Below are 17,218 nucleotides of genomic sequence, written 5' to 3'. Positions count from 1 at the left end.
TATGTCGGCCATAAATTAATTAGGCATAATCAAAAAATCAAGTAAGCAGCAAAATGCTTTCATTTATATAATAGATACATATTGTAATCAAATTATTCACATCATGGACGCGTCTCGAACTTAATGCTATTATTATTCTCTACTAGTCAACCTACGAATAAATGATTGTTTTATCGACTTACAATACCAACTTATTACTACAATACTTAAATCGCCAGAGAGAGACTTTGTACAAAAGTCTTGAGCACCTCTGTTAAATTCGTGTTTCTACCGTTACTAAGTTGTGTTTGCATGGCATGTGTTTCGATTTGATGGGTGGAATATGTCAGTAAATTTATAGAGTACAGATGAATAACACCTGAGTCCTCAAGAATGGCGACGTATAGGAGGTATCATGGGCGTAACAGTATACTCTGTTATGTCCACGGTACTGCTCATGTCATGGTTACCACTTTCCATCAGGTGGGCCGTCAACTTGTTTGCCATTCTAAGTTGTATAAAAAATAAACCATAGATATTAGACTTTTTTATCGATTAATAGTGTAATCTTTCCCCGCACTACGCCGCTGTATTGATGTACTAATTACTGACAGCCAATTACGATTCATAATCGTTTAATGTGAGAACTGTCCGCGATTGAATCTTTATTACGGGATATGGACGCGACGCGGCCTCTATCGGAATATATTAAAAACTAGCCGCGCGCCCCGGCTTCGTACACATACAGTGTTGTTAATAATGGAGACTGAGAATCCCATTGCTAGCAATATACCCAACCAGGTCGATCTCCACGCGGTTCCCCCTGAAAACTATCATGGTTAATTCCTGTTGAATTCATCATGATGGGCTAACTGGCCTGTTTTCATTCTCATCTATCACCCTTCACTGGTGCTCCGCCAGCGTATCCTGTTAGCGCAGGCGGGGTTACCATACCATTTTCACCCATCAAAAAAACACTCAGATTGTAGAATGATCTTCCTACCGAGGCTTTTCTTAAAGACTACAGCGTGGGGTCCTTCAAAAAGTCCTGTTAAGGTCCTTTTTAAGGGTCAGCAACGCGTGCGCATGAGATCCCTGCTGTTACGGTAACCGCGTATACCATCAGAAAGACCTTATGCTTGTGTATAAAGAAACTTTGTCTCTAATTCACTTGTTATTGTTTGTATGGAGATTTTTTAAATCAATCTTTTCACTTTCTCATACGATGTATTAAACTTTTTCTATCATACAAACAAACAACAATTCCAGATAAAAAAAAGAATTTCCCAAAGATATTTTTATAAGTAAATGACGGAGTTAAATCAACTAAATTTAGAAAGACTTTTTTTACAACACAAGGGGTAAACGAGCATGGGGCTCACCTGATGGTAAGTGATTACCGCCGCCCATGATCACCCACAACACTAACGGCATTGCAGGTGTGCTGCCGGCCTTTTAAAAAGGAATATGCTCTTTTCTTGAAGGTTATGTTGTCATATCGGTTCGGAAATACTCAGCAGCAGGTATCAATCCGAACAATTCCTCAGAACACTCCCCATGATAAATTCGGTAAAGTCGATTGAAAAATACAATGAGAATGCCAAATATAAAATAAGTTATGCCATTAATTGATTGTAAGCAACCCTCGTTTTTTACATTTATCACCGTACTTTCTTTCAAATTACCATTATCTAAAAATAAAAAAAAAATACAATTCATGACGAAAAGGCCTTTAAAGTGTAAATAGGAAACTTTTAGTACACTTCTACCACAGAGTAAGTAATCACAATTACAGTTAATTAAAAGTAATGGCGGCCAATTGTAGCTAGACAACCGGACTGCATTTAAATTCAAAGATTTCCTGTAATTCCTTGTTCTTAGTTTAAATTGTATTTTCGTAAAATTTTTCATTTAAAACCATATTTACTCGGTGCTGATGTTAGATAATGAAAACTATGTTATACTAAGTCTTTGATGCTGATACAAGCTCATAATTATAGTACAATATTATTCTTAATCTAAGCCACCAGGAAGATTTTAGGTCAGGTCAATAAAAAAAAATATAAAATGAATTGGCGCCAATTTTCGAATGTGGAATAGACAAAATCACTGATACTAGAAAGGGATAGATGTTAACCTATACATTTGACAATTACGTGACGGCAATTTCGTTACGATTTTACGATAATTTCATTACAATGTATCTTTACGAATTTATGACATAAGAGGATTTTACGCCACAGACCCAATAAGGCGATTAGAAAGGCCACGACTGACGGTCCCTTTGTAATCTTATTTTTTTTTTCTGACATTATTTATACGAGGCAAAGGATCCACTTTTAGTTTTTCTTTTTTTTTTTGTGTCGGCCTAATCCTTAGGTTTGGGTACCGTTGACATACTTATGTAGGTTTATGCTCTTGTTAGAATGGAAACGCTCATTTGAACTGACAAGAAGGAGATTCCCAATTAACAATTAACAATGAACTGTTAACGGCAACGAACCGAAGCAGCCTTTGCATAATTTAAAAAAATACATATTTTAAATACACAATGTGGAGGGGGAGAAGGGATTGTTAGTAATAAAAGGGAGGTTAGTCCCCATCGCTATCAATATACCTTATCAGGTCGACCTCCACGCGGTTCCCCCTGGAAACCATCGTGACTAATGTATCGTTGAATTCGTCACGATGGGCTAACTGACCTGCCTTTTCATCCTCACCAATCATCTCTCACTGGTGCCCCGCCAGTGTACATAGATAGCGCAGGCTGAGTTACCATTCTATTACCATCCATCAAAAAAAAAATACACAGTCCGGACTTAACACGATATAAAAGCCTTTATATGTAAACGGTACCTACATACCTGCTTCTTTATTGCCGACGCTTCGACGTTTTTTTTTTATTTTTTTTTATACAACTTAGAATGGCAAACAAGCTGACGTCCCACCTGATGGAAAGTGGTAACCGTCGCCTATAGAAATGAGCAGTATCATGGACATAACAGACTATACTGTTTCGCCCATGATACCCCCCATGCGTTGCCATTCCTGAGGACTCAGGTGTTATTCCTCTGTACCCAGTAAATTCACGCCATATCCCACCCTTCAAACCGAAACACAGCCATGCAAACACAACTGCTTCACGGTTGAAACACGAATAGGACAGAGGTACCCAAGCAATCGACTTTTGTACAAAGTCTCCCTCTGGTATAATACGTGGATTGCACCAAGTCGTGGTCACGACAGGACTGAAAATTAATTAAAAAAAAAAGTAACACAAAAAATACACTTCTGAATCTTCTTAACCCCCGACCAACCCTCTCGGTCACGACATAACAACCCCAATAAAATATTTACATTGCACAGCAAACATAAAACGAGGTCATAAAGTGTTTTTTTTTTTTTTTTATAGCGGTTAATCGACCATCGGCTCATGACGTATGTGAAGATATCGAAACGGCTTTAGGATAATTTTTAAAACCGGTCAAGCGCGCGTCGCTTTGGATGTTTTACCACATAATAATATTCGATAAGACAGTATAATATGAAAAGTAACTAAAATTAACTAAAACATTCTACCATCGTACGGCTCGCCATCGACAGGGAGTTCACCCTCATACCCTACAGCCTAAATGGTCGCGTACAACGCGGTTTCAGAGATGGTTCCTCCCACGAACACTCGGGTTATTGAATGAGCTCCCTGCCGAGGTTTCCCCAAGAGACTACGGCATGGGGTTCTTCAAAAGGGGGTAAAGAGGTTTCTTCAGGGTCGGCAACGCGCGCGTAATACCTCTGGTATTGTAGGCGTTCATAGGCTACGGTAACCACTTACTCTCAGGTGGCCTATATGCTTGTTTGCCACCTCAGTGGTATAAAAAAAAAAAACAACATTTAAATTTATCAATTAAAACTTTGCAAAAATATTACATGTCTAATAAACTTAAGTATACACAATTTTCTTTAGCTTGCTGTAAAATAAACCAAAGTATATCCAACTTTCTTTATTTATTCCATAATTTTTAAACAAACCTAAATATATCCAATTTTCTGTAGCTAATTGTAAAATTAATCTGAGTATACCCAATTTTTTTAGCTAACTTTAAAATAAAGTATACCCAATTTTTTTTAGCTAATTATGGAATAAACCTAAGTATACCCAATTTTCTCTAGCTAATTATGGAATAAACCTATATATACCCAATTTTCTCTAGCTAATTATGGAATAAACTTAAATATACCCAATTTTCTCTAGCTAATTATGGAATAAACTTAAATATACCCAATTTTCTCTAGCTAATCATGGACCAGACTTAAATATACCCAATTTTCTTAAGCCAACGTTAAAATAAACTAAAGTATACCCAATTTTCTTTAACTAATTATGGAATAAACCTAAGTATATCCAATTTTCTCTACCTAATTATGGACTAAACTAAAGTATACCCAATTTTATTTACCTCACTATAAAAACGTAACTAAATATACCCAATTTCCTCTAGCCCAACTACAAAATAAGCCTGCACTGACCCAATTTTCTTGAGTCAATTATAAAAAACCCTTCCCTCCACCTACGACCCTTTCACAACATAATTAAGCTTCAGCAACTTAACTTGTGCACTTAGGTTAAGTGACTGTGAGTTAGGTGAGGCGGCGAGCAGACCGCGGCTAATGTGCCGTTAAGTTAGCAATAAGTTAATCAAGTGTTGTAATGGGCCAATTAACTTTTCCATACGCACCTATGGTATATATTTTCCAAAATCCCTTATTACGGTGTTCGTTTAAGTTAATCTCCTTTCTTTCACCAGAGGGAGACTTTGTACAAAAGTCGATTGCTTCGGTACCTCTGTCCCGTTCGTGTTTCTACCGTGAAGCAGTTGTGTTTGCATGGCTGTGTGAAGGGTGGGATATGGCGTGAATTTACAGGGTACAGAGGAATAACATCTGAGTCCTCGGAAATGGCAATGTATGGGGGGGGGGGGGGTATCATGGGCGAAACAGTATACTCTGTTATGTCTATGGTACTGCTCATGTCTATAGGCGACGGTTGCCACTTTCCATCAGGTGGGCCGTCAGCTTGTTTGCCCAACTTGAAAGAAGGGATAGTTTTATTTTTGATGAAATAAAATGGATCCGATAGATGGCGGTAAACATTACCTACTTTTACCGGATTAGTTATTTACATCTACACTAATATTATAAAGAGGAAAGATTTGTATTTTCGTGTGTATGTATGTTTGTAATGAATAAACTCAAAAACTACTTTGCTGATTTCAAAAATTCTTTCACCATTAGAAAGCTACATTCACCCTGAGTAACATAGGCTATATTTATTGCTCGAAAAGATTAGGGATCCTTACTAAAACTTTAGTAACGGAACTCAAGGTGTAAAAACATGCTATAAAATATCTTTGGTCGCGTGCGCTGCGGAAACTATTGGTGATAGAACAAAAGTATGTTCTACAATATTGAAGGAAATATCAATAACTACAAAAAACTCCGCGATACTATATGTCCAACTATTATCGTTATGTCATAATAACCACTTTTTACATTTTAAAACTTGATAGATTCATTCGCGCGCTCGGCTCCCTACGCAGCGGATGTAACCGATGTTGAACATTTTTTGACGATTTTAATTGCATTTTTTTTTGTCGAAGTTTAAAAATGTCCACCCGTGCAAAGCCGGGACGAACGGAAGAGAAGGAACGCGGAATGATTTTTTTTTTATTATGCATAAAAATTACATTAAATCAGTAAAAAAAACATTACACACTACCATGTATTTAACACTTACACACGCGTAAATACCGTTTTGTTTATTGTTAAAGTCTATGGTCAAATTGAGAATAGATTAATATCGTTTGTCTTTAATATTATTTGTCTATGGTCTCATTGAATGTCAAAAATAACCATAATAAATTCATTTATTACAATATATGTTATGGTCGAATTTCGACCACGGAGCGACCACTAGTAATAAATAAATATTTACCGCCATCTATCGGATCCATTTTATTTCATCAAAAATAAAACTATCCCTTCTTTCAAGTTGGGCAAACAAGCTGACGGCCCACCTGATGGAAAGTGGCAACCGTCGCCTATAGACATGAGCAGTACCATAGACATAACAGAGTATACTGTTTCGCCCATGATACCCCCCATGCGTTGCCATTTCTGAGTACTCAGGTATTATTCCTCTGTACCCTGTAAATTCACTGGCATATCCCACCCTTCAAATGGAAACACAGCCATGCAAACAACTGCTTCATGGTTGAAACACGAATGGGACAGAGGTGGCCAAGCAAACGACTTTTATACAAAATCTCCCTCTGGTAAAAGCTGTCAATATATTTAATTTTTTTTAGTACGTTTGTTCCGTTATGGAACAGGCTAAGGTAACGGAGACCATGCTGCCTAGTCTTCAGCATTATAATTTGCCTGGACTAATATATTTAAAAAAAAAATGTATTTGAATATGACACATTTGTTTTTTCTTGTTTCAGAGACCTACAAGGCAACAACATAACGATAATATTCCAGAGCGACTTTCAAAATTTGAAGGAGCTAAAAATATTGTAAGTATACGACTTGCTGCTATTTCTATTTATTACTACTATTATCTTAATTATCTTAGCACTAGATGGCGTTAACTTCTTTTATAGAGAATAGATAGATAGATAGATAATTTATTTACATTACTTACAGCGCACAAATTACAATAAAAACACACGCATAATACACAGTGAAAGAGATAAAAGAATGAAAAACAAAAAAGCAACAAAAAAAATACAAAAAGCAAAATATATAATGACAGTTTCTTTTTTCCGAAAAGTTTAGGGGCGAACGATTTTCTTTAATTTCCTTTTAAACTTTGCAACCGACTTCTGGAAAAGAGGAGGTTCTATTTAGATCACGTTGTGTTGTATTATTTTTATATATTTACCTCGTGGTTTATGAATGTATTTAGAAATAGTTTTTTTTTTTTTATCTGACTGAGACACTTTCACATTTTATCGCCACCCATGATCACCCACGATCATGGGCGAAACAGTATACTCTGTTATGTCCACGGTACTGCTCATGTCTATAGGCGACGGTTACCAATTTCCATCAGATGGGCTGTCAGCTTGTTTGCCATTCTAAGTTGCATAAAAAAAAGGAAAAAGAAGACTCAACTCGCTTAATATACTTTATTAGTAAAATTTCATTGAATATAGATGTATAATGCGATACCTTTGTTTCTTCACAGACAGCTGTCGGAAAACTTAATACACACAGTAGAGCGGGATGCTTTTCTAGAGCTCAATGGACTGGAGAGGCTGTAAGTACTTATTTACCTACTTATATTTTGAATTAAAAAAAAAATATGTATTTACTACTTTTGTTAATAAAAATGTAAGTACTTATTGTAATGGCGTAAAAGTTTTCATATAAGAGTCATGTTTAAAAGTTTAAAAAAATATTATACATGGTATATAGATATGAAATTTTCTGGTACATAGATAGCTGTATTACATTGTTGCTTGGCCTCATATTTTTTCACACATGGATTCCGTTGACAAAAAAGAAATAAAAAGCATTTTGTGATATTACGAATCCTGATTCAATAAACACCCACAGATTAACATTGTTGTTTCGTCGCTAAATTATTGGGTACAATCCCAATGTGAAACAATGGCAACATGATGTTTCGAAAAAAAAAATAACTAAGTGATAACTCTTCCTGTCTTATATTTTATTTTGATTTTTTTTTTTAAATTGAAATGACTTTTTTATTTTACGATTTTTGAATTTCGACCAGGCGATGTTAAACTGAGATTTGTACATTTTTAATGAGCATCGTCTCTACAGCCGGTACAAATTGGATTTTAAAAAAAGAACGTCGTATTAATTTTAAATCAACCAGCCAGCTTCTTGCAGCGACCAATTAAGTTCAGTATTCGATTATTCTGTGTTTCGATTCCAGGAAAATGAACAATAATCGTATCGGCCAGTTGGCCGACGGTCTGTTCTTGAAACAGAGACACCTGCAGAGATTGTGAGTAGTTGGTACTGGTGTGGTTCCCTGCCTTACCAACCTTGTGTCGCTGATTTTCGGGTGTTCGCTGAGTTCTTTTTTCTAATACCCATATTCCACTATCGAGAAAAAAAACTGAAAACTTAATATTTTCAAGTATTTGTTAATATGTTCTCTCTTATATAAAAAGTAAATAAAACGATAAATAATACTGTGAAATTTTGTAATTTTTTTTATAATTACTATTTTTTTGTTATTATATGTACACCTATTGTTAAATGTATCGAAAAGTTAAAAAATATGTGTTAAGAATACATTTTACATACAAACATACATATCTATCACGTTAATTTTACTCTATTAAAAAAATTAAAGCAACTTGTATAAAGTTCTTAAACTATTTTATAGTTTTTTTTAAATGTAAAAGAAATTAAACCGATTTCAGGAGTTGAATAAAGAAACCTAATAATATCGCACAAAAAAAATCCCTATACAATATATTTTAACTCAGCGAAAAGCCGATTGTAAGCGACAAAGCCCACACTTCGCAATATCGCCAATGTCAAAATGACACTTGTCGTTTGACATCGCCCCATGTCATTTGACATTGTCGATTTGTTAAGATGGACTCTAACATGTTTATCGGTACCTGGTGCTTACGTCTCATAACCCCAACGGTTACGTTTGACAGTTCGGAATTTGAATCACACTGTGCAATCTATTTTTAATAATACCTATTTATTTATTATTACTATTAATGAGAAAGAAAAAGAAAACTACAGCTAGAAATAGAACAATTCATCTTGCACCAATTTTACTATAATTTTTAATTAAATATTATGTAAAATAACAATAGTTAAATAATGTAAACTTGATATTATAAGGTTACCAGTAATGTAGGATTAGGAATCTAAATTAAAATTAATAAATAGCCATAACTTTAAAAAACAAAGCTATAGTACAACGCATTTCAATGATAAATCTTGACTAATTATAAATTACTTTTAATTTTAAGTGACAGAATCAAATATCTATAAAAAAATAAAAAAACAGTAAATGATTCAGAATTAAAATAAAATTGTCATTAAAATAATGCTGATATTATTTTAATTATAATTTATAACAAAAACATTTGATTTTTAATTAGTCAATATTCCAATTTAAGCCATTAACAAAAAACCAACAACTGCATACGAATGTCAATCTGACATTCATTTGACATTTGCGATTTCCGACTGTCAAACGGGCCCCACAGCTTGATCGTTCACCCCCGTCACTCTGTACCCTATTTCGCTTCTTCTCCTGTATTGGGCATTTCGATGTATTTGTTTACTCCCCCCCCCGCCCCCCCCCCCCCCTCCGCCCCCCTTCGCTCAGTTTTAACCCATCAGTTTCAAGTTACAAGGGAATAACTTTGCCGCAAGAAATATATTAAGAAACAATTCATTTATAAGAATGTTGATAACAAAGTATTGCAATGTCGCATTTATCTGTTAATTTTAGAAAATATAATTGCATATTTTTTCTATGTTTCTATTTGATTATTTAAAAAGTGCTCCGAGAGCGTACTAGAACGTGAAGGCGAACTTAACGCTGCAGCGCTGTACACATTCTCTACCAGTCAACCTTAGATTCTATTTTGTCTTAGAATCTTATCTTAGAAAAAAAAGTATTTATCTTTAGAAGCAAAATATAAAAAACTACAGTATTTTTAACCCTTAAAAGCCTGATTTTTTTAAAACAAATTCTAAAATATATAAGTGTGTACCCTTTACTGTGTTTACTAATGAGAAAGAATAGTAAAAAAAAATCAAAACGATATTTTTATATATTTATTTTGAAAAAAAAAAACATTTGGTAACATGTAAACAGCCAAATATTAAAATAAAATCGATTGTAGGCGCCCAATGCGATTTATAAACCCGGTATCAAATTTGAAACTTCAGGTATTTAAGGGTTTTCCAAACACTTTTTACAATAATCAGAAATATTGAAAATTGTTTTCGATAATAGACAGTTAATTGGCACGTTGCTACACTTCGGTGTGAACATTCTAAATTTAAAACATTATTTGTAAAATCATATTAAACGAAACCATAATTAAATTACGAACGAATTTTATTTTTTTAATTAATTTTTTTATAGGCAAAGGAATTGTTTTCATAACACATCCTTTTAACCTGATGTAACTTGAAACTACACTCTCTTCTAACAACGTCACCCAGTTGCTATCCAGAGCTGACCAGCCCACCCTCTTGGTGTCAGGTAACTTGTGCTAATCCACGTAACCTAGGCTTTCTGTGTGGTAAAACCTGTAAATAATCAATAGAGGTAACTGGCTAGATAATTTATGATTTTTTTTTAGGTTAACTATAAACTTTCGCGGTTTTTTTTTATTTCTTATCTTTGGTCTATACCTACAATGATGTACACAATTTTTGTAGCCGGCGTTGTGATCACGATAGAGTTGAAGGAAACGGCGTCTTCGTTTTCTTTTATAGTTTGGAAAAGAACATTGTCTGAGTAGCTTTTTTTCCAGTAAACAAGGCAACACTTACAATTCTACCAACATCATGTCAGTATTAGTAAAATGATAAAAATTTTTAAAGGACGGAATACGTTTACGCGTGACTTCAGTTTCTTCATTTAAAAATAATTTTTGATTACATAGATAAAGCATCGAGACTCAAAAACGTGTCGACTTTTTGTCAGCCAATTGTCAAATTTGCCCACTCGTTTTTTTTTTTATCAGTGTTCTCTATACTTACGCATAAAATGTATTTTGACGTATTATTCAATAAATTAAATGAGTGTTAACGCATTAAAAAGATGCAAAAATTATAAGATAAAATAAATATAGAAGTTATAAAAGAATCACTCATAACTATTTATCACGCAAAATTGTATGAAAAAGTTGAGCCGCTTTTCTAGAAGCATTTGTATGGGGACACACTATGTATATAATCTAACAATATGTATATATGAATACCGAATTTATCATGGGGAGTGCTCTGAAGAATTGTTCGGATTGATATCTGCTGCTGATTTTCACCACCGTACAACCCGCCACAAAATAAAGTTTCATCCCAACCATCTGGACGAGTGGCCGTCTTCCACCGTACGTTTTTCAAGGCACTTTCTCCCACGCACAACCACTCTTTGGAATCAACTTCCAGCAGCAATATTTCCGAACCGATACGACAACGTAACCTTCAAGAAAAGAGCATATTTCTTTTTAAAAGGCCGGCAGCACACCTGCAATGCCGCTGGTGTTGTGGGTGATCATGGACGGCGGTAGTCACTTATCATCAGGTGAGCCGCATGCTCATTTGCCCCCTGTGTTGTAAAAAAAAATATTTTGGTTATTTATTAAGTTACAATAGAGCTACAATAAAAAAAGATTGCTCATATTCACGGATCATGTCGTCTCAGTATTCGCTCAGGACCTATCTATCCTATTTAAGAGCTGCGCTCTTGTCGGTGGAGCTCTTGCCACTCACTACGATTGTCAGCGAGTCTCTTCACCTCTTGATACGACACGACACCAACTTCTTCCTTGATCTGCCTGATGTAACTATGTCTCAAAATGGTGTTTTTTTTTTATACAACTTAGAATGGCAAACAAGCTGACAGCCCACCTGATGGAAAGTGGTAACCGTCGCCTATAGACATGAGCAGTACCATGAATATAACAGAGTATACTGTTTCGCCCATGATACCCCCCATGCGTTGCCATTCTTGAGGACTCAGGTGTTATTCCTCTGTATCCAGTAAATTCACGTCATATCCCACCCTTCAAACCGAAACACAGCCATAATGTCTTTTTTTATAATGGATGATAATGGAATGGTAACCCCCAGCCTGCGCTAATGGTATACGCTAACGGGGCACCAGTGAGGAATGATAGGCAAGGATGAAAAGACAGATCAGTTAGTTAATGATGATGAATACACCTAAAATTCAGCACGATGGGTTTCAGATGGCACCACGTGGAGGTCGACCTGACAAGGTATATTGCTGGCAATGGGATTGGTAGTCCGCATTACTAACAATAAGTGGTCATAATGTAAAAACAAACATAATAGTGCACAAAGGCGAGTTTATCTCCAATAGAGATTTCATCCAGCAAACCCAATATAAGAAAACTGACAGTTCATTAGTAGTTACAGTCATACATGTGTACCGATCGACTTAAATGTTATAGTTAAAAATAAATAAATAAAATATCTTTACAATTGAAAAGAACTACAGGTATAAATAAATAAATAAAAATAATTTCAATTCGGGAACGTTCGGTTAATTGGATTTAATTAAGTATTTTTATCTATCATTTCTTTTATAAAATATCTCTGATTGTTCTAGAATATTGCGTTTAAAGCGCCTAAATATTTATAACGTTATTACATAAAAAATGTGCAATTTTGTAGTTTATTTTCCTGATTTATGTTATATTCGAGTACAGCACACTTAATTCAAACAAACTATACTCTTAAAAAATCCACTTAAAACTAAAAAATAATTAGAAAATATTTTGTATATATTCCCGCCAAATTAGCTCTAGAGCATATATTGTGCAAATTACTGTCCTATTAGCTATCTCGCTCTAACATATAGGTTATTATATTTTCTCTCTTTTACATTGCCAATCTATTCACTTTATAATATAAGTGTTTATCTCCAAAGGTAAAGGCAAAGGAGTCTGCTCGTACAGCTCATGTTTAACGTAATGATTCTATTAAATTATTTAATTTTCTTCGATTTCGATATCAAAAATTGATATAATCGTATTTAGAAATAAAAATCGTTTGGCCTTTCATTTTACAATAACTCGACAAATGTTAGTATTTTTGTTGAATCTTAAAAATATATATTAATAAGTTCAAATATCGAAATTTGTTCTTTAATCGCTCAACAGATGTCACTATAGGTACTTATAAGCAGGAAGCGACACTTAAATATTTCTACAATGGTACCAAGTGACCTACAATATTATTAAGAGATCGTGCGTGCCCGTCCAGTGATGGGATTAGTGGGTATCGATAAATGGGGCTCGATACGCGCCGGTCACGTACTACAAGCGAGATGAACGGAATGTATTTTACAAATTACGCCGTGTATTCATATGTACTTACTTTTGTTATATTTGTAAAGGGATTATGTTTTTTTTTCTCTATTATGTGAACAGTTTTAAAGTTTATGATTTTTTTTTTTTTTTTTTTATGCAACTTAGAATGACAAACAAGCTGACGGCCCACCTGATGGAAAGTGGTAACCGTCGCCTATAGACATGAGCAGTACCATGGACATAGCAGACTATACTGTTTCACCCATGATACCCCCCATGGGTTGCTATTCCTGAGGACTCAGGTGTTATTCCTCTGTACCCAGTAAATTCACGCCATATCCCACCCTTCAAACCGAAACACAGTCATGCAAACACAACTGCTTCACGGTTGAAACACGAATGGGACAGAGGTGCCCAAGCAATCGACTTTTGTACAAAGTCTCCCTCTGGTAAAATATACGTTATTTATTATCCTTACTAATATAAATAAATATAAAAGTGATTGTTTGATTGTTTATTTCGTTACAGCGCCTTAATGACTTCACCAATTGCTATAAAATTAGGTATATATATATATATATATATATATATAATCATCATCATCTTCCTACCCTTATCCCAATCATTTGGGGTCGGCGTAATATGATTTTATCCATATTACAAAAAGATTTGGTTTTTAGTTTTACGACCGGCTGCCTGCCTGACGTCAACCCTCTTTGGGAATATATATATATATATATATATATATATATATATATATATATATATATATATATATATATATATCCCGGTCACGCGGACAAAGCCGTGGTTAAAAAATAGTAATATTATAAATGTAAATATGAATTTGTTTATTTGTTTGTTACCTTATATCGCCTTGATGCCTTAACCAATCACTATGAAGTTTGAAGCAACATAGATTTTATTTAATTCATATAATAATCAACCTGACTTCATGGAAACTCATTGTTATAGTTTCTTTCATACATACACTTGCATTACTTACATACACCCTCTCTAACTTGCGTACCTCGCTTTAGAATTATAATTTTTATTTGTATAATTATTATCCGTTATTGGCTGTATTTATAAGAGACTTATTTATTTTTATTTATTTATTTAACACTTTATTGCACCAACATAACATGAATGGTTGAACAATTTTCAATACGTATAGTGTAGTACAAATGGCGGTCTTATTGCTAAGCAATCTCTTCCGGACAATCTTTGGGTAGAAGGAATTAAAGCAAGGAATTAAAGGTAGGTGGCGCGTTAAAAAAAAAATAGATTTGTAAAACATAATATCTGTGACAGCATAGTAATATACACATACATAAATAAACACACCAAAATTACAGTGCACTGTGCAGTTTTTTTGTTCTGCAAAGAAAAATAACAGTTTTAATAATTCACAAAAAAAAATGGGACATACGGAAGTAAATCCAATCGATTGAATAAAGGATTGTGAAATTGTCAAAGTAATTATGTAACACACGTCTTACGGAAGTTTATCATCATTTCAGCCATTATCCGTCCACTGCTGGACATAAGCTTCCCCCATAGACTGCCATAAAGAACGGTCCCGAGCCACCTGCAATCATTTTCGAAAGTTGTTTATTATCAAATATAGTAACCACCCTATCACACCGATCGATAGACAGGGATTGTTAGTAATTGGGACTACCAGTCCCATTGCTAGCACTCTGTTAGGTAGACCTCCACGTGGTCCCTAGTAGAAACCATCGTGCTGAATTCCAAGGGTCTAATCATCACGATGTAGCCGTATCAAATCGCATCTGCCATTCCCGCTGCCGCAGGAGTCTATGTGGGAACCATGCCATGTTCATTAGCAAGCGTCCACGGTGGGAGAAGCTCACGTATCTAATAGCGGAAGCTCTCCCTCCCGCGACATAAGCGCAAACACCTCGATGCGCAATTAACGATCATCGCCGCACATGTTAACACATCATACCACTGTGAACCAATAAAAATAGGAAAAAAAAATCACCACGATGGGCTAACTGACCTGCCTTTTCATCCTCACCTATCATCTTTCACTGGTGCCCTGCCAGCGTATACCGATAGCGCGGGCGTCAAATTAAATCACATCGACGCTAGTCAGATGAGATCCTAGCTCATGCTGAGGAACCGACGACGGACATCTGGCGGGCACAGCCCGTAAAAAAATATAGATAGACACTCTTTATTGTTTCCTCCATAAGATTACAATAGTAAACTTATTATAAATATAAACAATTACAAGAAAATATTATATTCGATTATGTTAGTATATATGTATGTATGTATATATGTAATAATGAGTAGGGATATATATTTACAATATTCACATGTATTACATCTCCATATTTAGAAATAATAGAATTCTCATCGCGCCTCCAATCAAACTGTTTATAATTACTCCTCTCCATCCAAAGGTTGGCTGCAAGAGATCGCTCTTAGCGATAAGGTCGTCCATTGTTGTCTCACTGTGATCATTTCTTGTAATTGTTTGTATCTATAAGTTTACTATTGTAATCTTATGGAGGAAACAATAAAGGGTATCTATCTATCTATCTATCTATGCTAATAAAACAAATGGGCGGCCGTATTATAATCGATATTTTGATTACGAATCGCCAGCACATCACTACGTTAGGTGCGTACGCGCCGAATCTTAGCCCTCTGTCCACAATGACAGGCGCATGATATATACGCATGTGAACAGACGGACAAATGGAACGGATATTCTTATATATTTTATGGTCCCCGTGCCGGTGGGCGAGGGGTCAACGCTCTATTTTTCTATTAATCTTTTTAAATCACCTTAATGCTATTTTAATGCAAAGGAAAAAAACCATAGTGCCAACTGTTTGTCTATTTATTTTAAGACAAATATTGTATATGGGGGGGAAAGGGATTGTTAGTAATGGAGACTGAGAATCCCATTGCTAGCAATATACCCAACCAGGTCGACCTCCTCGCGGTTTCCCCTGGAAACTATCATGGTTAATTCCTGATGAATTCATCATGATGGGCTAACTGGCCTGTTTTCATTCTCATCTATCACCCTTCACTGGTGCTCCGCCAGCGTATCCCGTTAGCGCAGGCGGGGCTACCATACCATTTTCACCGATCAAAAAAAAAACGGTATATGTAGGTATACTTTTTTTTTAAATCAATAATTTAATGAAATCTCTTTATTGTTCCCTTTAAATAATGATGTACATAAATAAAATGAGTAATTATTTACACAGACTCACTTGATGGAAAGTGGTAACCGTCGCCTATAGACATGAGCAGTACCATGGACATAACAGGGTATACTGTTTCGCCCATGATACCCCCCATGCGTTGTAATTCCTGAGGACTCGGGTGTTACTCCTCTGTACCCTGTAAATTCACTACCATATCCCACCCTTCAAACCGAAACACAACCTTGCAAACACAACTGCTTCGCGGTAGAAACACGAATGGAACAGAGGTGCTTAAGCAAACGACTTTTGTACAAAATCTCTCTCTCGTATATAATTATTTATATTTATAATAAGTTTACTATTGTAATCTTTTGGAGGAAACAATAAAGAGTATCTATCTATCTATCTAAAAATAAATAATTCATTGTATACGTTTATTACATGGATTTACTCTTCAGACGCGGTATACAAAATTTTTGTCTATGGCTGTTATATTTCCGCACCACAGACAAGAGTGAGTACCATAGAGCTATTCAAATCTTGCAGACAACATGTCTATGCATTAATTTCTGGCATATCTTTGTAAAGCTTCCGTTCTGCTGACACTTATGGGGAAATATAGATTTATATATACATAATTTATACAATTTAAAATTGTGCTTATTTACACATGGCTAGATTTATTTTTTAACGCACCTCTTCAATCTATTTATTCTTTAATACCTTCTACCCAAAGGTTGTCTAGAACTAAGAACAAGGAATTACGTAGAAGAAATGATAAAATAAAAACTGTAAATCATATGGTTGCCTCGTTTCTTCTTATGCAAATATAATTAGTAAAAAGAGGACGAAAGATACACCATCAGTTGCTATTCTTCTCAATTCATAGCAGGCTAGTGTATAGAAAATGTTTGATATGTCAATTATTTGTCAATGACAAAGCTCGCCTTGCCATACTGGAGT

At 35.0% G+C, this 17,218-nt stretch overlaps 1 protein-coding gene across 2 annotated transcripts in view; it reads left to right on the top strand.

Moving 5' to 3' along the window:
* Nucleotides 1–17,218, top strand: part of LOC113522317 (protein slit) — a 164,062-nt gene that overhangs the window by 87,438 nt on the left and 59,406 nt on the right. The window contains exons 3-5 of one of the 2 annotated variants that reach the window (XM_052901235.1): nt 6,483–6,554; nt 7,229–7,300; nt 7,946–8,017. In XM_052901235.1, the coding sequence (XP_052757195.1) occupies nt 6,483–6,554; nt 7,229–7,300; nt 7,946–8,017 (216 nt within the window). The remainder of the gene's footprint in view (nt 1–6,482; nt 6,555–7,228; nt 7,301–7,945; nt 8,018–17,218) is intronic. The other variant, XM_052901236.1, reaches the window with a different exon arrangement.

The sequence above is a fragment of the Galleria mellonella genome, unplaced genomic scaffold, assembly GCF_026898425.1.
Source record: "Galleria mellonella isolate WM207_F2 unplaced genomic scaffold, CSIRO_AGI_GalMel_v1 utg778, whole genome shotgun sequence".
NCBI lineage: Eukaryota > Metazoa > Arthropoda > Insecta > Lepidoptera > Pyralidae > Galleria > Galleria mellonella.
The sequence above is the reverse complement of the archived record's forward strand: the minus strand, read 5'-3'. Positions and strand labels throughout refer to the sequence as shown.